Below are 22,743 nucleotides of genomic sequence, written 5' to 3' on the forward strand. Positions count from 1 at the left end.
AGCAGCAGTGGTTTTTATACTGTTCATTAGAATAGGATTTTGTTCAGGTGATCACCTAATCAGCATCTCAGTAAATAGAATGAGGTGTGGCTGTGAAGGAATTCAACAAACACTTGAATGGAATGGCTCCTGTACATGTGGAGATGCTGATGGATTGGAATTACTAAATTGACTGCTTGTCAATTTCATGTAAACTTAAAAATTCATTTCTTTACAAATATAATAAGTGTTTAAGATCTCCTCTCAAGTAAAAGTAGATCTATTGTTTTACATCAAGATCCAATGTAGATTTTGGCTAACTTCATGAAAGTTACCTGAGGCAAGATTGGGTATGAGTGAAATTTTGTTGTAGATGGCTACAAAAGAGCATCAGTATAATACATTAAAGGTATATATTAGTACAGTATGGTTGACATAGAATATTTGTGTAGGCTGATTCCAGATGAGAATCAGCCTCATCAGGTATGCAGATGTTATTTTTGTAGATGACATGTTGTCTGCAGCTTAAAGACTAGACTTCACATTTGGAATGTTTCATAGGTTCCTTATGGCCAGTTGTCATCTTACAACAGATTGTTTTTCCATTTACTGTTAGTGTTCACTTTATCAAGTGTTACTTTTAGAAAAACATTTTAAGTTTTGCATATCAGAATAAATCATAATACAAAAAGAACATACATACAGAATGTTGAAGTGGCAGTAGCAGTTTGCATTCAGCATCTAACAAAGATTTAACTAAAGTTCCCATACCAAATGTGAATGTTCATTTAATTAAATGTCCATGTACTATGGACACAAGGACATGCTAAAGGGGATAATTGATATAGGTCAGAGAACCTTTTATGGTTAAGATATTCCTCCCTTGCTCTACAGAAAATAAAACTTGTGTATGGGTTTTCTTTTATGAAACTGCTTTAGAAGTTGGTGCTGCTTGGCTAAGTTCACAGTCCAAGCAGACTTTCTAGTATAGTAGCTATCAGGGTTTGCACTGCCTGATAAAAATAAACAAAAATCTGATGTTTATATTTTCAGTTATCATTAGTTAACTTTGTGTCAACATAAATCATGTTCTTTTTGCTAAACTTAAGTTTTGCAAGCAATTAAAATAAGTTAACTGGGCTTTTTTGTTTCCTACGTGTAGTAATTATAAGTCTACCTATTTTATTACACGCCTTTAATTAAAATTATGTATGAATACGTTGACGTTGTTTGTTTGTTAAATAATAACCAATTAGAGAATTATTTTTGTGTAAGAAACGCTTAGACTTTTCTTTTGGCAGTACGGATACGTCATCACGTCGAGTCAGACTGTGGAAGGACCTCTGAAAGTCCGCATGGTTTATGGTAGCTAGTTAACTCATACAACGTTGTCATTGAAGTCCTGGAGACAGACTACAAACAGGAGTATAATTCACATTTGTAATAATAATACTACCCAAACTTTTAATCATTGCGATTATGAGCTCTCAAATTACTTGTGTTGGATGGGTCAAGAGAGGGGTTTCAAAGGAAATACCAGATAAAGTAAGTAGCTAGCTACTTGTCTAGATAGCTAGGTTAGCTAAATCGAATTTATTGTGGGACTTGGACCTGTTTTGTCATTACCGGTTACGGTGATCATCATTTTGTTTCTCAGGTGGAACTGAGCAAAGAGGAGCTCCAGCGTATTATAGCCGAGGCGAAGGAGGAATTAAGGTAAATTCGCACTTTTGCTGACTTATCTATATAGCTAGCGAGCTAGCCATCTTCAAGCTGTCAAAGCCAAAACGCAGCGCTTCAAAATTACTTCATGCAGGAAGACAAAATGTTACCAGGAATCTAACAAACAAATACGAGCTTCTCCCAGTAATGGTAATGGATAAATGTGAATTTCAAATTAGATTGTGAAATGCACATTGATCCTTTCTTCCCCAAATTTCTCACAATTCCTTAAGCACGATATTGTACACCAGAACAGAAGCACAAAAAGCCCTGCCAAGGATCCTGTCAATGTTGTATGCATTCAAAATTGTTCTTAAAACGTGTACCTGATCATTTATTTGCATGAGATTGTACTATACAGCAATGTGTCATAAATGCAAGCATAAGGTTTGTAACCCTGACATGCGCATTAGAGACAACATTCATCAGGAAACGTCTAGTTTAGTCAAGATGCCCATCGCACACAATAAGTTCATTTTGAAATGTGTCGAGCGATGGTGTCCCTCCGTAATATCACAGTGCTGCAATAAACATAAGCACATGATATTTGCTAGCCGTCTGCTTTTAGAAGCATCTGTATTTTCTGTGCACTTTGTGGGTGTACAGTTAGCCTATCTGTGGTTATGTACAATTTGTTAGCCATACTCTAGCCCTACATCAATAATCACTTTCTGCTCACAGAACTGCTATTGACTGGTGCTTGATAAATGTTTACTAGTCCAACACCAACCATTATTTCATTACCATGTCGGAGTGTACTGTGCTTTATTCATCCAGCACCCAAATCATGTGATAATCAGCAATTCTAGAGTCAAAACTGACCTGATGTCAATTAAGGTTGGCTGACTAATTCTATGTAATTGTTTACATACTAGATTTGTCCATCTTATTACACGTTTCTGAACTGCTTAAAACGACACTAAATTGAAAGCCTTGAATACTGGGGATTTTTTTGTGAAAAGCTGGTAAAAGCTGTCTGCTTTTTCACTTACTGAAGTTTAAATGACTCCAAAAAAGAACTAAAGACACAGTGGAAGCACTACAGGCATGGAGGAACATGCCACAGAACATCTGGATCACATATTCTGGTGTCACTGGCATTCACATTAGGTTGGTCATGTGAATATAATGGTAAAGTTACTCATGTCATTACGCTCACATTACCAACCTAAAATGACTCAAATCCAATTTTTTGCCTTAATGTCTCACATCTGATTTTTTTTTTCAAAACTGTGGAGACACAAATCTGATCAGGAGGATAGATGCAGGTCACTTGCAGTAATAAATGCAAATTGTCAAGATACGCATATGCAATCAGCAAGAATCAGAATTGAACAATGTGACTTGTAATGTGAACATAGCCTTTAAGTGCAACATCTTGAATAAAAATCTTTACTGAGGATAATCCAAACACTTTGTGATTTAATGTAGCATTTGTTTTGAAATTTAAAATGACAGTTTACATTATGTACTTCAGGCCTCCTCTTACTGATTGTCAAGAACATTTGGAATTCCAGCACTTGGCCACTGATTTTTTGTTTTTGAATTATTTTTTTTGTCTGCTGATAACTGATTTGCTAAAATGATGGTTTCCCAATGACTGTAGCATCAAGATGGTGAAACCAAATATCATATTGTACATATTCTCATTCTTGCTAGCTATTAAGATGACCTCTGTGCTGCTTTTAGGAAACTTGAGCTTAAATCATGATGCTAATTATGTTTGTATTGTCCACCCAAAGTAATGAGGATGATGAGGGTATATTAAATGAGCATGAGGATACAGAATCTCCATCATCTTCAGAAATTAAGGGTGATGGTGAAGTAAATCAAGATGATGATGAACTTGCTGAGTATGACCTGGACAAATATGATGAGCAAGACACAGGCAAGATATTTCCTCTTTTTTAATGCAGCTGTAAATGTGTAAAATATTTTAATGAATATAAGTTTTTACTTTTAGTTGCTGTGGAAATTTGGGAATAATTTATTCTGCAATGTATGCTATATCGGGCAGTATACACTGTTCACTTTTTTGCTTAGGGACAGCTAACCTTGGGGACAGTTTGGCAGGCCTGTCTGTATTTGGCAGTAATGATGAAGATCCTTATATTACCATTAAAGACACAGTAAGCCAGACACATCATACAGCAATATCAAGCACACCTGTTAACAGCATTTGATTATAGTAACCTGCCAGGCTGACCTAGCAGGTTTACATTCATGCACTTGGAGATATGGTGAGGAGAGAAAATGCATATGAAACTTGTAGTGAAATGGTCATCTGTAACTGTACTTGAGTATATTATGCAGTATTTTTTTACTAAATTTATTTAGGACATTTATTTAAGACAGCCCAAGATTACATTACTTTCATTTTGCAGCCATTTTTATTTTTGATCATTAAAAGTATTTAAATATGGTTATTGTTAAAGCCAGTACTGTATGTAGAGTAAATATAAAATGTAGGTTAGACTAACTTGCATTGCCTTTTGGTAGAGGTGTAATTATGCACTCTGCTCACAATTTGGTTCGATTCATGAGACTGGATTTAAAAAAAAAAAGCGACTTAAGGATGCAAAAATGCACATTTTTGTTGTAGAAAGTTTTATGCAAATAATAATCTTTAGTCCCCCTCAAATAAAGAAATTAGGATCAGAAGTTTACAATTGTAAACATGATGTACTGTAAACCATATGTAGTTTCACCATGTATTAAATATTTACATTTACGGCATTTAGCTGATGCTTCTATCCAAGCGACTTACAATTATGACTGAGTACAACTTAAGCAATTAAGGGTTAAGTGTCTTGCTCAGGGGCCCAACGTGGCAACCTAGCAGTGGTGGGGCTTGAACCAGCAACCTTCCGATTACAAGTCAAGTACCTTAATTTTTTTTCCCACTGCAATTAAAAGAACAAAGTACATTGGTTTATAACATGCTACTGTATCAAAATGTGCTATTCATCCATTGCCATGATGTACACTGTCACATTTCTTTATCATGATGCATCTTTACCCTCCTACTTTAAGGTGGGCACAGACTACAATGTCTTTGTTTCCACAGTGGTAATACTTTATCGTTTAAGGCATTAATTCTGCAGAGCAGTTTTGTAAAAATGATTATTGGCCAAGATTATCTTAGAAGCCCATCCCAACCCAGCTCAAACCTTAAAAAGGAAATGGATTCATTTAGCCCTGTGTTGGGTAACCAGTGCACTTTTTACTTCATTTTAGGACCAGTATGAGAGAGAGGATTTCCAGATTAAGGCCACTGATAACCTCATTCTAGCTGGCAAGGCTGACAAGGATTGCTGCAACCTAGAGATTTATGGTCAGTGATTGTACAGTTCATGCTTAATGAAAAGCAGGGTAATCATCTTCCAGTACATGTTTTCTGACAGCAGTTGTCTCTGTATACTTAGTGTATGACACTGAGGAAAACTCTATGTATGTCCACCATGACGTCCTCCTGCCTGCTTATCCGCTGAGTGTAGAGTGGCTGAACTTTGATCCCAACCCTGATGAAGGAGCAGGTAAATGCTGTCAACCTTTTTTTTTAGGCAGTAAATTGTTTCCACCTGGTTAATTTTAAAGCAATGGAACGTTTTGGATAATCTACATGTAACATGAGTTAGAGCTAGAGTCCAGTTTCTTGGACATGGATTAAGCTTCATTTTGGACTGAATTGCAGTGTCACAGGTCACCATTTATAATTGGATCTTAAACAGTCCCTGTATATTACCAGGCTAATTCAGTATGATCTAATTTCCAATATAGGGAGAGATAAAATGCCATATTACTGTCAGTCAAATATGAGTATCAAATTATGTAAGAGAGGCTGATGGTTCAAGAAGTATACCAACATTCATACCAGAGGACATAAACATAAAGTTTGTGCTCTTTTCTGGAGCATATGTTGGCTTTGATTGCATAACCCAATTTACGCTACATTACATAATTTAATTCATTTGGTCAGTCCCACCTGGGTTTTATCTGTATGCCTAATCAAGATTTCGGATAAATAAAAAAATAAGGATGGTGACAAGCAATATTGTGCAATTTTAAGATTTTAACTTGGTATTTACGAAATAAAAACACTAGTATAAGAATTCAGTAAAAGTATGTGATGACACTTTTTCCAACATTTGAGCAACAATTAAGGTGAGTAACAATGACATAGATGGCAGAGGAAATATCTGAAAAATGAATTGCATTTCATTGAGGATTGTCCTATTGGCCTCTACCAAAAAAACGTACATTACTTTTATAAAAACTGCCATCTCGTATCTTCTCCCATAGCACCAATCAGCAGTAAATCAAATATGCTAGCTGCCTGTCTCATGTTGCCCACCATGTACATCAATAACATAACAAATGGCCACTTTCGATATTATGATTCTTGTTATCTTTGCTATTAGCTGGTGCTTGGCTCTTTGTGTAACACGTACTTAATTTCCTGGTAGATTATTATATGAAGTGTTTTAATTTTCTGTATTTTTATTTAGGCTCCATTCAACCTTAAGCACTTTGGTGGCCAAGTCCATTCTTGAAGTCTTAAGCTTTTTCATCTAATATCTAATAGAGGTGTTCAGATTGAATAAACAAGACCATACATGTTTTGCCTCTTTCTACCTGTGTTCTTTTTCACAGGGAATTATGCAGCAATAGGAAACATGACTCCTGTTATTGATGTATGGGACTTGGATGTAGTGGACTGTCTAGAGCCTGTTTTTTCACTTGGCAGCAAGAAAACCAAGAAGAAAAAGCGCAAGGTATCATCTTGCTTCATATTTGTGCTGCACATTTGCACATGGTTAAATTTATTGCAGCCTGGCAGTTTTTTTTAAACTTTGTCTTTTGAAAAAAATCTGATGATAAGGATACACAAAGAATACACACAGATAGTATGTGAATCTTTACACTTAAAATGCTTATGCATTCTTCATCCAAGTCATAAAAATTGTAGGTAGCTCTCAATAAATTAGCTATTAAAATGATAAAATTAATTGGGGCACCATCTTTTATCAAAGTAAAAATTGGTCATCTATTAAAATGAATCAATAAGTTTAACTGCTATCAGTTCAGGCTTCCAGATTCATGCATTTTAATTTTCTCAAAAAGCTGGGGTGGGGTGTTCCTTATCAAGGCATTCTAAGGAGGCTCACCATGAACAAAAGTTAAAATAAAACGGTACACTTGCATAGTTTCATCCTTCATGGACTTTGTTGAATCTGTTTTGCGTAACACAATAAATGAAACGTAACGTGGATGGAAATGAGTATATGAACATCTATGAGTTTTATTTCTTTTCTATTTCAACTTGAAAGCTACAGACTGCTAATCCATTAATATAATTCCATCTAACTGGCTCATGATTTATAGTTATAGTTCAGCAATCCACTAGCAGATATGGAAATGGAGAAAATGTTAACATTTCAGAAAATTCTAAATTGTTCACAAACTTTAGTGTTGTGTAGTTAGATTTGTCTCAGGTGTATCAATGTATGTCTCTCAAATCTGAAACAAAATATTGAGAAAATAATTGACAAAATAATATAAATGAAACAAAAATCCTTTTCATATGGAAAAAGTCAAGGGCAAGCTTTTTTCCATTGATCAGTTATTGCTTTTATCAGTTTTTACTTTCACATAGACAATGTTTTCACTTACACATCTTATTTTGGTTTGTAGTAACAACTCAGTTGCAGTAAAATAACTCCATCTATGTAGCAGATATATATTGCTGCAGTATAACTTTAATGCACTTTTGTTTTCATTTCTTCTATCCATTAGTTTACTTTAAAACTAAATTAGGTCTTTTAGGACATTTCATAACGGTTGTGTTCAGGGGCAAAAAGTTATAAAAGGTACATGTACTATTAGGACAGCTAATGTGTATGATTTTTTTTCTTCACTTTCTAACAAAGCTCTAACCTGATTGTTGATGTTGATTTCCCTTAAAATAGTTGGAAAGACCTCATTTATTATATATGTATTATATTATATTTATTATTATAGATTAATTTAATTTACTTAATGCTGAAATAAGTATTGCTCTTGAGGTAGTTTTATTTCATTTAATTGATTGAGTCTTTTTCTGTTTATACTTAAGAAATTATGTTCAGTTTTGTTTTTTTCACTCAAATCTAATCTTAAATGGGCAAACCTATCATCTGATTATGATACTTCCAAGCTCCATGATAAACTCTATTTAGTTGGTCACATAGAATCACTGTTTCCCTGAAGCTTGTTCACATTGTCCATGTTCTGTGACAGGCTGCTGAGCCTATAGAGGGTCACACTGATGCTGTATTGGATCTGTCATGGAATAAGCTGGTCAGGTGAGTCATAATGGTCACTTCAGGTTATTTTTAAGACTAATTTTTAGGCCTTTTTCAAACATAAGCTCCATGTGATGTTCCTATTATTGAATTTGTTTCCTGTTAGGAATGTTTTGGGCAGCGCTTCAGCAGATGAGACTGTAATTCTTTGGGATTTGGAGCATGTCAAGCCAGCAACAACTCTAAGACTGCACACAGATAAGGTTTGTGTGTACAGACAAACCTCTCATTATTAGCATATAGGTTATTACATACAAGTGAGAAATCCATGATGCAATTAGGGCTGTGACAATTTTCTTTTTCTTTTTTTTTCTGGTGAAAGTTGCAGCAGGGCATATTGTGTGATATGAAATATAACTCAAAGTTTAGTTATGTTTAGTTATCATTATTGACTTCTATTCTATGTTCAAGGGCTTCTGGAGAATTCCAGCTTTAACTGAATACCATGGCACCCATTACTTATCTGTTGTGTGCATAAAATAATTATGCAGGTTTTAAGGCTTTTAGATGTCTGTGTGCTGTGGCACCCAATGAAGGTCAATTTGGACCAAACTATTCAGACCTAACAAGAACATGATTCTGTGAAAGGGTTTCAAATTAGGAGATGATCACCTACCTGGTTTGAGTTAAAGCAATGTAGGTTGTAGGTCATGTATGGCAATGCTGTGATGATTGATCAACAGAGGTGACTACTATGTAGAGTGAACATTTCAAACTTTTTTTGGATAATTATTTACCTATAGACAAAGTAGACTATTGCAGTACTAATTGGCATGATTGGATCAAATTCATAGGACTAGTTCGAAGAATATTTTTGAACAATTAATAGATGTAAAAAAACCTATGTATTTTTGGAAAGGACATGTAAAAGTTGCAAGAAGTACTGCAAAGAATCATATGAATCTATGTTTGTTAAGTGAAAATATTAAGTTGTAGTACATGGTTTACATTAATAGTGCCACCTAGTGGCCAAATGATTTGAAACAGATTCACAGTCTCCTTACTTAAGCCTCATATTCTGTCAAATGTCTGGTGGACACTGATTGACTAATGGAGGTCATAATTTTCAAAATATTATTTAATATTTAATTGACCTTGTATAGTATAGGTCACTTATGCAGAGATTCAGCTTGATCTGGCTTTATAGTGCCCCTTATTGACACATTTGACAAACTTAGAATCAGACCACCTTGGAATCATGTACTTAAAAAGGATTACAATAGGATGAAGCACTCGAGTTATAGCCATTTATGCAAAATATTTGCTTATCTGGAAGGGTTAATTTGCATATGGCGGCTTTGTTTTGAAATGTTGAGACTTTGGAATATTTTGACACCAGGTTTATGGCAATAGGCTGAAAACCTAGGAATATTTTTGCAAAAATGTTTCTTATATTATGCAAATTAGTAATAACAACTAAGTAATTGACCCTCTAATTGACAACTCCCTGGCTGTAACCATTTCTCTCAGCAACAGTGACAGAATTGAGAGACAGTACTGCACTAATGGGAATTTCTTGTGCCTTTCTTTTTTTAGCTATAAAGCATAAGCTGATCACAACTGAGTGGTGGTCAATTTTGTTTGTTCTCCTTCACTTACATTTGAAAGCTACTTGAATTTGTAATGAGGATATATACCTAATTTTATTTATTTTTTTGGTCTATTTTTGTAGGTTTGTTTCCCAACGATTTAAAACTGAATCTGAGTTTTAAGATTTTTTGTATTAATACCTACTTTAATTGGAACTGACAAAAAAAAAATTTGTCCTTCTGTAACTTAAGTTTTAAGATTTTAGTTTTATATTTAAGATTTTAGAATTAAGATTGTTTTATTTGGAGTTTATTTGTGAAAATAGTGTGCTCTCTTATTTAACTTAAGCTTTTGACTGGTCAGAATTGAGACTTAAAAAAAAAAAATCATTAGCTATTTTATTTATATGGAATTGACCAAAGAATTGTTTATCCATTTTTGATGTGGTGTTCTGTAAAACGAGAAGCTTTGAGTGGTCAGAATTAAGATTTTAAAAATTATATATGCCTATTTTACTTGTGAAATACAGTTGTATAATGCTCAGCAGTACATTTGTCATGTTCGACTTCTGAAAGAAAAAAAATGTAAACCAAAATTAGCCTTATGTCTTCACATCTCACTTAAGAGTAAAAAGGAACCTTTCAGATCAACAGAAATAGTAATTTGATTTATATTGTGATGTATATTGATATCGACTGATATCAGTGAATGATATCATAAAATTATCTCATGGTTCATAAAATGATATCAAATATTTTATGATGCATCATAAAAAAAAACATTGTGGTATAAGATATCGCCAAGCCCTACTTCAGGCCAATTAATACCCCTAAACTTCTGAGTCATTTCACACCTGCTGCGTCATGCTACCAAGTTTGGTGTTTCTGAGCCTTACATGTTTGAACCTTAAAAAGTTAAAACAGTTGCTCGTCACATTAGGGGATGGGACAGTCCATTTTTCTTTTGTGTGTCTCTCTTATTGTTTCTACGCTTGAGTACTTCTGATATCTTCAGATATCATTCAGTTGAAAATATACACACACTGTACAGACAAAATACAAAGGCATAATGTAAAGTGCTGAGCAATCACAACTCTATGTGGTGGTTCCCATACAGTTGACGCTAGTGGGTTAAATTTCAATTCAACAATGGCTACAAATCTAAGCAAAATGTTATACTGCCAATTTGTACACATTTTGGCTTTGAACCAGATGACAAGGGACAGCCAACCAATTTGGATGAGGCAATATGCTGCATTTGTAGGAAACATCATCTGCTTTGCACAGAAATATGTCTAAGATCACATCTTTCAATGAGCCATCCTAAATTAACCATGAGCTACAAGCACTTGCACATGAAGACAGAAAAATAAACTAGCAGAATATGCTAAAGTGAATCAGCAGTCCATTGAGTAGTTGTACATCATGCACTTATTTTACTGACTCGCAGTCTATCCTACTTACTAATAATTGGTTAATGTCCGTGTTCCCTTTTTATGTTGCACTTCATTGTTACTGATTTATAGGCTAGCTTCCTTACTGACAGCGACTCACTGACGCTGTAACTTATTGACACTGATGTTGATGGTGACTTACTGTCTGACTATATGTTGCATTGGCACTAAACCACCAAACCATGGGGATATTTTGCCTATTCACCATGTTAAGCCATTCTCCATCCATGTATACATAATTTAAAATTTGTTATTGGTTCAGGTCCAGACCCTGAAGTTCCATCCATTTGAAGCACAGACGCTCATATCTGGCTCTTATGATAAGTATGCAAAACAGATATTTTCTAAAACTGGTTAGCACAGTATTACCTATTGAGAATGAGCTATGCCAAAACACAGACAAGTATTTGAATCTGTGAGAGAATTAAGCCCAACTCTGTTCATGATGTTCAGTGCTTAAAGTATGTCATTAGCTTAGCAGCTAATGAGTTACTGTCATAGCTAATGTAGTTATGTTATGAAACAAATACTGTGAAATATAACATTTGTCTTCAAAAATCTGTGAAATATGTAATTTGAGAAGATAAATTTGTGAAATTAACCGTTTTTCCCATGAAATTAGTAGAACCCTATCTTTTAGTTTTAATCAACATCCCTGTTACACTGTGCATTTTTTTTTTTTAAGGTCTGCTATACTGTATGACTGCCGCAGTCCAGAATCCAGCCACCGTATCTGGCGATTCAGTGGTCAGGTGGAGCGGGTGGTGTGGAATCACTTCTCCCCCTGCAACTTCCTTGTAAGGCTTTTTGGCAGATGTTTCCAAAAAATTGTGACTAGCCTCAGAGCTAAATTTTATTCTACACCTTTTAAGTTGTAAAATCCATAAATGTCTTGGTCTTTATTACATTTTTGCAGTCCTTGTAATGGTTCCATTTATAAGACCCCTTGGATTTTGAACCTGGTCCTGTTTGTTCAGTGTTTGGTTAAAAATATAATATGTGTTGACTAAGATCAAGCGACTAGAGAACTTAAGCATAGAGACTTTCCTAGACAGTATGCATGCTGAATTATTGTGCACAACCATAGGACACAAACGGGGCCTAGCACTGCTCAGACACTTTTTAAGTGCTCAGCCAACACCTGTAATTCCACCCAATGACTTTTTATTGTTAATGACAATGAACTTGACTAATAGAATTTTCATTTATCAGGATAAGGTGTTCAAGCTGACAAAAGGGTGTAATGCTAGGAGTGTGTTAGACCTTATGCAGGTCTATGGGATGAAAACTTTATAGGCATACTTATTGGTTTTTTTTTTGTTTGTTTGTTTTTTTTTCCTCCCCTGCCAAAAGTAGACATCACTTGAACTGTAGACAGCAATGGCTGAAGTGGAGCACGTTTGCAAAGAAAATTTGTGCAGTAAATGGCAGTATGGCAAAACTAGGCTTGACTAGTCTTTTTTTTTTTTTTTTTTTTTTTTCCTCCCATCAAATGCAGTTGCATTTTGGTTTTTGAATAAGTGGGCACAAGGCACCATGCAACCCACAGCTGATGGCACTGTGCAGCGATTAGAAATTGGTGGGAGGCGATGTCAACTATTTAAAAAAAAAAAAAAGATTTTTTTAGACTCATTTGCTTGTCCGCATAAACCACTGAATGTAGTCCTGTGCATTTCAGGCAAGCACGGAGGATGGCTTCATCTACTGTTTGGATGCCCGGTCAGACAAGTTGGTTTTCACACTAAAGGCGCATGATGGAGAGGTGTCAGGTAGGATACTGTAAGAAGAAAGGAGATTAAATTTGTTAAAGCTTAAACATCAATGAATACTCACTAGAAATTTTGTAAATTAACCAATTTGTCATGGGTCGTTCTAAACACAGCCCTTTTGCAAGCAGCACACGACAAACTTCCTTTTCTTGGAACCATAAATATTTGTATTACTGTTTCTTCAAAGAGATATGCATGTTTCTTTATAGCAGAGGAATTGTCTACTACTTTCACTCAAGTAAACTACTTGGGCATGTTTTAAGATGACTTGAGATCACTTGGGCAGTGAATAGAGCAAAAAGTAGCTGAAGCCTGAAAAGGCTTAAACAAATTTACCATTTTTAAAGCAAACATTTAATGCCTTCATAAATAGTTTCAAGAAGATATTTTCATGTGGCATAAGACTTAATGTAGATGGATTATTATTTAATTATTGTCTGATTAGGTTATTTTCTCTACTTTTGGGTTTATGATTTTTTTTCAACTGTTTTGTCTCATGTTGAGCTGATCGCCTTTTCAGCATTATGTTCCTGTCTCCTACTGTAGGAATGGACCTAAGCAGCCAAGTGAGTGGCTGTTTGGTTACATCCTCTGCTGACAGACATGTCAAGATCTGGGACATTTTGGGCAACAAACCCCACCTAGTTCACTCCAGAGATATGAAAATGGTACTTCAGAATGGGTATTTATATCAGATCAACTTCACTGATATTAAGGAAAATTTTATATATATATATATATATATATATATATATATATATATATATATATATATATATATATATATATATATATATATATATATATATATATACACAATTATTTATATATAAATAAAAATTGTGTGTATAGAGAATCCCTAGATAATTGTAGCTAATCACATGTCCCAGAAGTGGAGAGCTCCAACAGATCCTAGAAATAACAACGTCAGTCTCAATCCAGAAGCTCGTAATCCTAGGAAGAGCAAAAATACTGTGCCGCACCCTCAAACTCCCATGCCTCTGGTAGAAGACCTGAGTGAGAGGAAAAAATATGACCACCCACTGTATCCAATAGATACACACACACACACACACACACACACTGCATACTTCATTCATGTAATTATCCAGTCAACCAATAATGATTTTATGCACAATGCTTAAAATCAGGCAAAATTTCAGTTAATATTCAGAATAGACAGGAAAAAAACTATGGCCTGAGTGATTTTTGACTTGAGCATGCCTGTTGGTGCCAGATGTGATGGTTTTGGTATTTCACAAACTGGTAATGTCCACTTTACAGTTTACACATAATGGTGCAAAAAACAAAACAGCAGAATTAGCAATTTTAAGGGAAGACATCCTGATGAGAGGATTTTGAAAATAAATGCAAGACTGGTTCAGGTTGACAGAAAATCTATGGTAATTCAAATAACCCTTCTTTTTTGATGATGATAAACTTCTTAGAATGTAGATTGTTAACTTATGGCAGATGGGCTGGTGCAGCAGAAAACCCCATTGAATGATCAAGAACAAGAATCTGAGGCTTCAGTCGGCACAGGCACAAAAACTACATTTACAGACTGAAAAGGTTTGGTATGAATATTGGTATCTGCTGCAACATGCAGATTCTACAGTCAGTATTTATTAGTAAACAGTTTAAATCCATGGACCCAATCTGCCTTGTCAACAGTTCAGGCTTGTTTCAGTGATGTAATGGAGGGAAACTGTTTGCAGGCATAAATTGGGCAGCTTTTACCGATCATTTGAATGCCACGGTCTTTTATTGTTGCTAATGATGTCTGATCAGTGGTTACTTCCCGCATGATTGTTCTATATCACAAGGAAAAAACCATCTCAAACTGGTTTCATGACAATGAGCGTGCTTCAGTGGCCTCTACTGCCACCAGAGTCCATTAGAAAACATTGGCAAATGAGCATTCCAGTATGAATATACAGCCGGCAAATTTTTCATGTATGTGTTTGTGTGAGTGAATTAGTTGAGTGAAATTAATTGTTGCTAATTGTTAGCCACATAAGCATTTTGGTCAGAATCATTTCAAACTCATTTTGTCACAAACCAGTGGTGGAGAGCATTGTGATGCTGTCAGAGTGATAATTTTTTAAACTAACCTTAACCCTATAGATAAGTAATATATATTTACAGAAGATGAATTCAATCTCTGTGCACTAGGGTGTGATGTTCTGTGCATCCTGCTGTCCTGACCTGCCATTCTTGTATGCATTTGGAGGACAAAAGGATGGATTACGTGCATGGGACATCAGTGAAGTAGCTGCTGGTATGACTCATTTTAGAGGATGTTTCTATAGATCATATGTGTCAGTTAATGTTGATCAGTAATGTTTTGTTTTGTTTTGTTTTATACCCAGTGATGGCAGTTTTTGGGCAACGTGAACGCTTGGTTGCTAACACAGTGCCTGGGGTGTCCACTAGAAGTGCAGCTGACATGGAAGTCTCTTAGACTGCAAGAAGTTGTTTTCATGTGTTGTGTGTTTGTTTGTTTCATATAGCCAGCCAGTTATTGGCATCAAGAAAATATTACAGATACTTCTTTAAACACTGTTGGGAATGACCATTTTGTGTATTTATGAAATGATAAAGTACTATTAAAGGAAGAACATTTGTATTCAAGAGAACATCGGTTATTAGGCTGTGCTAATAAAAGATTTTGCTTCACTTTTTTTTTTTTTTTCCCCAGCAGTTTTCCCCAAATCTCAAAAGATTTGCACATTTACATTTATTACTACATACTAGTAGAGCATAATATCATTTGTTAAATAGTTTTGCATTATTGGCTCTTGCCATACATATACTCCAGAAGACTGCAATGTGCAAATGAACTTTGACCAAAAAAAAGCTTGGATATACAGAATATATTTTGTGGGTGCATCAGTTAAAGCCTGCGGAAACTAATTTGATTGCAATAATGCAAATCAATCTTTAATTAATGCCACATCCAGTGTTCAGAAATGTTTTTAATGTATGGAGAGAAATAATTGCCATATAGTATTTTGTCTATATAATTAGCTTTATTTAATATGTTCATATCAATTCCAAATTTACATTTAGTATAATAGTTATTTAAAAGGGTGTCTATATTTTGATAACATCTTTTATAAATTTATCTACTTTGGGTTTTTACCTGTTGTAAATGTTATCTTCCATTACAAGATTCCTGGGGGAGACTGTTTAAAAAAAGAAAAATCTCTTATAGAAGTTGTAGTTTACATGGAGCACTGGTTTGTCACAACAACTGTTGATCTGTGGAAAGATAACTGACAAGTAACATTTTGTAAAGTACTAAGTGCTTCTGACAATATGACAATTTGAGGAATATTCAAGGTGTTGACTTTGTCTCTAAATTCCATTGATGGGAATTTTGGCTGAATAAAGGGGTTTTAGGAAGGTGGTTTAGCAGGTGGTATATCAGTATGTGAAACCAGTAAACTTAAAGTGATTCTAAAGTTGGTTCACACCACAAGTCTAAAAGTCTAGCTTTTAAATTGCATTGTTTCATACTGGAAGTAGACTTTTCAAATCATCTGCCTTCATTAGTGTTTTATCCATTGTCAATTTGAAAGCATAAAGAAGTGGGGTTGTTTTGTTTTTTTTAATTTAAAGTAGTTCATATATAGATCAGGAAATAAGAGTCTGGCTAGAGTTTGGATATGTCAACTACCAACAACTTGAGACTTTGTCAATTAAAAAGGCATAGGAGAACAGTACTTATCCATTTGTGACAACAGCTGTGTGAAAAACCACTATATAAATAAAATTTACTTTGACTTAAAAACCAAACCAACACTGTTAAACTATCACCAATCCACATACATTTTTAACAATCTAAAATGAAAACATAAGGCTGAATTTAGGTGTTTCAAAAGCTGGGTTGTTTTTTTGTTTTTTTTTTTGGCACTGTTGGAATGTTTACAGTACCAATGGAATGCATTCCTTGGTCATTTTCAAAAACAGTTTTGATATGGATAGTATACTTTTATTTGGTGTGAACGGTAATGAATTCCTACATCACTGACTACACATTATTGATTATTGAATACAAAAACATTTATTGCTATTTATCAATAGCCCACCATAGCCCACTGTGTAACTTAAAGACAATATAAAGGCACTCAAACATGCTCATAAGGGGGAGTATCAACCTGGTTGGGGAAAGTACAGATGTTTTAAACGCAATATGCACAGACAGTAAACAAATAAATAAATTAAGAGCTAGGAGATTCAGTAACAATGTAGCCTAAAACCTGTAATAATGTCTTGTCCAATCTAGTCTTGCAATGTGTACATTAGAGAACTGGATAAATCGGGCTTGCACAAGCTAATGAGAATTCACCCAGTTTTATTAGTGCTTTGTACTGGACATCAGAAGTCTGTGTACCTGTGTTCTTATTAGTTTAGCTGAGCCATTAAATACAATTAATGTGTTATATGTTTTATGCTTTATATATAATGCCTTGTTCTTTACACTTTTAGAAATTAGGCTGTTAAGCCAATGATTCATTTTGAGCTCAGCTCAGATATTTTTGTTATATAGATGCATTATATATGAGCTTTATCCCGAAATCAGAAGCCATACTTGTTCAGAGCTTTAGTATCTCTGCCCCACCTAATTAAAAACATTTTCAAAATTTAAAGACATGAAATAGTCATTGAGGATTAATGTGGCCAATCGGATAAGCCTATATGATTCACCCAAGAGATTATTTTTTATCTTGAGAGAGGCTTGAATAAAACTAAACATATTTGAAACAAATAATTGAGAAGTAATTATTTCTGTCAGACAAGGTTAAAATTCAAAAAGTAAACAGTCTTGATCAGGGTATGTAAAGGACTGATTTAATTGCATCTTGTGTATCCCATTTAATCCTGCTCACACAGGCTAGTAGTTAGTGTTTACTAGCGATCATTGGTAATTCAATATTAGAAGAAAGGAATTCCATTTGTGAATAGGTTTAAGTCAAAAAAGTGGAGCAAAGCATTATGAAACTTATTTTTTCTGATCGTGGTCAATAATCTTGGATGCAGCTGTCTGACCACCCTGAAGTGCTAATATTTTTTCTACCTTCTCACCATACTCGTAAATCTTGATTCAATATTCAGTAGTTGTGGATGAGAATTATGGCTTGGTAAATTACATGCTTGACTTTAAAACTGAGTCTGACATCACTTATGAGTATAAAAGTGAATCCAACTTTAGAGAACAACTATAGAAAATTCAATTTATTTGCAATTTCTTTAATAACATCATTCCTCAGATAAAAATGCAATATTACAGGAATATACATTAGAGATTAAAACTTGCTTCTTTCAAGGACCATACAGTCTATACATACATACACACACACACACACACACACACACACACACACACACACACACACACACACACACACACACATATATATATATATATATATATATATATATATAAAATGTGTTTTACTGCTGATTGCGTGCGTTTATATGCAAGACACACTGTCACCAAAGACAGGCTGACATTACAGATACAAACTGTACATCACTTATTTACAAATGATTTTGTTACAACTTTTTGTTTGTTTTTCTATTCACTTTTCTGAAAATAGGAGTAGAAAACTGATTGAATATTCTGACTCATAATTTCTTGTAAAACTAATTGAAAGAATGAAATAAAGGAAAAAGTAGTAAAAGTATAGGAGGAGAGGGTGAATATTTGAGAGTGAGAACACCCTAAAACTAGACTGACCTCTGACTGTATAGGCTGCTGAATATGAAATTACTTGCCTCCAGTAAAAAAACCAAAACAACTAATTTTGTTTAATTTAGCTTGTTAAAATTATAAATAAATGTATACTACATTTCCATTCACACCACTAAAATCTGAATTTTACAAGCTGCTCAAGTTACGTTTCTGTCAAAATATAATGAGACGCAGCCTACGAAACAAAGACTTTAGTCAACTAAGGAGGAACTGAATAAATACTGGGTATATATTTAGAGCTCCAAACAGAAATCTCAATTCAGGATCACCAAAATTATGCACTTCACAAAAAGCCCATATAAGCATCATACCACAGAGTATTTTACGAATTCTGGACCAAGCAAGCATTGCAGTCCTCTCAGTCTTCCTTGGTATCTTCAGATATACCCAACTTTGAAGGATGAAAACCAAGATTGTTTCTCTTTCACTAACTCTTGACACTGAACAAAATGAAAAATATTGATGATAAAGAACAGGCAAAAGAGCCACTCTTGAGCTAATACTGAAATCAACACCAGAGCTCCAAAGACAAACCCATATAAAATTGTTCCCTAATGAACACCATAACATTACATACCCTCATGTCTCTTTGGTGCTACATCAGCTGGGTTGAGCTGGAGCCTAATTAATTGCACTCAAAAATCTGAACCTGCACTATTTATGTCTTATTGTGTTCTATGTTGGATCAGAGATTTGAGAAAAATGGGCTTTAACTAATATTAGTATAATGAAAGCATCAGGGGTTGTCAATCTCCCACATGAATTAGCTGTTAGCTATCTTAAGGCAGAACTGGCATTGTGGGCAGGTTTTTTTTTTTTCTCCAAAAGTAATATTATTTGTGGCTAAAATGATCAAACTAAATATGATCTGCATGTGCAAATAGTGATAGCTTCTGCTGATACTCATTATTGCATCACTCGTGCTATCACCACCTTAGTATATTTATTTACTTTCTAGCTGATGGAAATATCAAATTAACAGTCATTAATGAAGGATGTAGGAGAAATTTGCTACATAAAAAGGTCATATGTTAAGCTGTAGGGTAGTGAGAATCACACTTGTTCAGAGGTTGGAGACACTATATATCCAACACTGATTCCACTGGGGAAATGGATCTGACATGCAATAATCTTGCACAGACTGATTTCAGGATGTCATTTGGATAAGTGTGTCCATGATAACTTCTAAAAAATCTAATACCATATATTTTATTGCAGATGTTAAGTGTATTTTCATTTAAAGTACTTCAGGGCCAAAATTAAAAAAATAAATAAATAAAATAATAATAATAATAAAAAAAGTCCATAATTCTCTCACAGCAGTGGCTTACATGCAATAATCTCCATGTTGTTTATATGAAAAACAAAATCTAAATATAGGTCCAAAACAATTTTGTCAAAAAAACCTAAATAAAATAAACATGAAATTAAATAAACAACAATGTAAGGAGCCTTTGGCAGAACTGACATTATGGACAGGTAAATTCATATTTGTGCTGCCGTGTCCTAATACAAACTTTCTTAATAATGCCTGGAACTGTACTACAGTGACCTGCAGACGTATCATAGTACCTTATAAAAAGTACTGGTATACCTCCAAAATTAAGAAATTTCACTTAAGAATATTCACATAGCTCAGTTAATAAGTAGGTTTGCTCTGACACAGAGAGAAGGCTACATAACTGATTCAAGGAAATTCAAGGAAATAAATTATGAATATAATTGAATTTAAAGTTTCAGTATATTTCCTTCTAAGCCTAAGAGGCACTGTTCTTCATCTTTCTGTGCTTCTATCACAGACATTATCTGTCTGTCCATTTAAAGATATCTCTTCAAAGATGGACTCCAGCACTGAATATACAATTAATTCTATGCTAACCTCTGAAACTGTCACATCTGTCTATTCTCTTCAGTCCAGCCAAGTTTAGGGCTCACAAAAGTTTAGGGCTCACAAAAAGTAGGGCAGTGAATTCTGAAACATGTTTAAGCTATAAACAATATGCTGAGTGTAAATCTTGAAACTGTTCAATTTGTTGATAATGCTAAGTAATCAAATCATTATTGGCTTATTCTTTGTATCTCTGGCAAAATGAGATGGATATGCTACCATTTTTAATCTTTGCCTGTTCTGTTTGCTAGGTCAGTATTTAATTATATATAGGCTACATTTGTGTATTTAACACAGGAAAAGTGATTTAGAATTGATTATATATTGCACTGTTGAAGTAACATATCTTCTTAAAATCTAAAATGAAAGGAGTATTTATATAAGATTAGCCTAACTGGCTGTGAAGGCTGTAATCACTTCAGCCTGTAATCACTTCAGCTTTATGTTCAATGTATGAACATAAAGCAGAAAGAAGCCTATTGATGATAGGTTGCTTTCATTTGTTCGCTACAAAATTATAACTATATGGTTACATTTGCATTCAAATACATTTATTTAATATAATAATATAATAACTTCAGATGAGAAAATAGTGAAATTATCATCACTTAAGTATGTTAATTAAAAATGATAAATGTTACTAATATCAATTGAAAGTATGCAAAACCTACGGGATTGATTGCTTGACAATCAAGCAATCAGTGGGCTGAAAGAAAAGACCTATTAAATCACCAAATGTTCAACGTCAACTAAACCTTTATATATATATATATATATATATATATATATATATATATATATATATATATATATATATATATATATAATTTTTCTGTGTGTGTGTGTGTGTGTGCACGTGCCCTGGTAATGATTGAAGCGGTCAATGTGTGAAAGTATGCAAAAGCAAAAACTTCAAATTGACCACAGTAGAGCCAATATAAGAAAACATATCTGCCTCTGTGATACCATCACAAAATTGTCACAATATCCACTGAACACTTGGGCCAATTAGGAGCTACTGCACTTAATATTAATGATTTATTCTAGAATTGTGTTATTCTGTACACTTCGGTTTCTATCATTACACATTCTGCTTTGCCTTCATTGTAATGCATACATACACTTTAAATATTCTCACTGAAATGTTATATTTGCCCAGTTAGCCCAAGAGTGGAAGAGGAGAATAAAAAAGGGATGATCATAAAGAAGAAGAAGACAGAGAATGCTGGTCTCAGTTTATATACAGCCACTTTTCAACTGGATGAACACAAGATATGCAAAATCAGCTTATGCCATATACACCCTACAGTGCGTTCTATAACAGCAATACACAGTTCTGTGTCCTTATTTACACTTTAATCTGATAAAAATAAAACTTCATCTGCTCCATCACTCCTCCCAAGTTAAAGAGAAATAAGAAAATATATGAAAGGCTTGGCACACCAAAATGCTAAAAATGAAGTTCATGCAGAGATGTACTAGTAATTAAAACCAAAATAATTAATCAAACAAGTGGCTAGACAGAGAGAGACTGAAATAAAAGGAAAAGACAAAAATCAGACCTGGCCACTTTATATATATATATATATATATATATATATATATATATATATATATAAACACACACACATACACACACACACATATATGTAGAGAGGGAGAGGGAGAGAGAGAGAGAGAGAGAGAGAGAGAGAGAGAGAGAGAGAGAGAGAGAGAGACAGAGAGAGGGGTCAGGTCTGTTTTATAATATACCGAAACGCTTCTGATTTCAAGTATAACAGGTTTCTTGAATTTAAAGATCTGTAACATAATACACAACCATTGTGAATATATTATCTCTATAACATCATCTTTTTACAGCTATATTTCTTCTTGTTTCTAGTATACAGTCATAGTTGTTATTGCATTGTTTTTGCATATCTTGTGGTATGCAGGCACACATCCTCACAATCATCTGTGCATTCTGCATATACTGCACACAAATACAAACATGGGCCACAATCTACACACATTCTCATCCTCTACACATAGTTGTGGCCTACAAGAAAAACGGAGGGCCAGATATAGCCTCACGTTACACATGGCACATTGTGTGAAAAAGAAAATGTTTGGGAGGATTTAGGGAACAGGACTTGATGTAGTGAGAGAGGGAGTAGGTGGATACTGGCTACATGTTTTTCAGGTTTCCCAGAAGCTTTCCCAAAGAGTGGACAATAGTACATTCATTCACTTTTAACAGGTGTAAAATACTTCAACAAAGAGAAAGGTCTGCCAAAGTGGAGCTTTAGAACACAATC

The 22,743-nt window shown here is 34.3% G+C and overlaps 1 protein-coding gene across 3 annotated transcripts; it reads left to right on the forward strand.

The window, feature by feature from the left end:
- The first annotated feature begins 1,318 nt into the window (after positions 1-1,318).
- On the forward strand, positions 1,319-15,476 carry pwp1 (PWP1 homolog, endonuclein). Of its 3 annotated transcripts, XM_027008747.2 has the most exons (15): positions 1,319-1,524; positions 1,637-1,695; positions 3,444-3,589; positions 3,745-3,830; positions 4,939-5,035; positions 5,127-5,237; positions 6,355-6,476; positions 7,981-8,045; positions 8,152-8,248; positions 11,291-11,352; positions 11,714-11,825; positions 12,707-12,797; positions 13,344-13,465; positions 14,973-15,078; positions 15,170-15,476. In XM_027008747.2, exons 1-15 carry the CDS (start codon positions 1,459-1,461, stop codon positions 15,259-15,261), a joined length of 1,434 nt encoding a protein of 477 aa, XP_026864548.2. In that variant the 5' UTR covers positions 1,319-1,458; the 3' UTR covers positions 15,262-15,476. The 3 variants fall into 3 exon arrangements, with proteins under 3 accessions (XP_026864548.2, XP_035379570.1, XP_035379571.1); XM_035523677.1 differs by lacking the exon at positions 15,170-15,476 and having other exon boundaries at positions 13,344-13,479; positions 14,973-15,041; XM_035523678.1 differs by lacking the exons at positions 1,319-1,524; positions 3,444-3,589; positions 3,745-3,830 and having other exon boundaries at positions 1,645-1,695.
- Positions 15,477-22,743: the final 7,267 nt, after the last annotated feature.

Source organism: Electrophorus electricus, chromosome 2, assembly GCF_013358815.1.
Source record: "Electrophorus electricus isolate fEleEle1 chromosome 2, fEleEle1.pri, whole genome shotgun sequence".
Lineage (NCBI taxonomy): Eukaryota > Metazoa > Chordata > Actinopteri > Gymnotiformes > Gymnotidae > Electrophorus > Electrophorus electricus.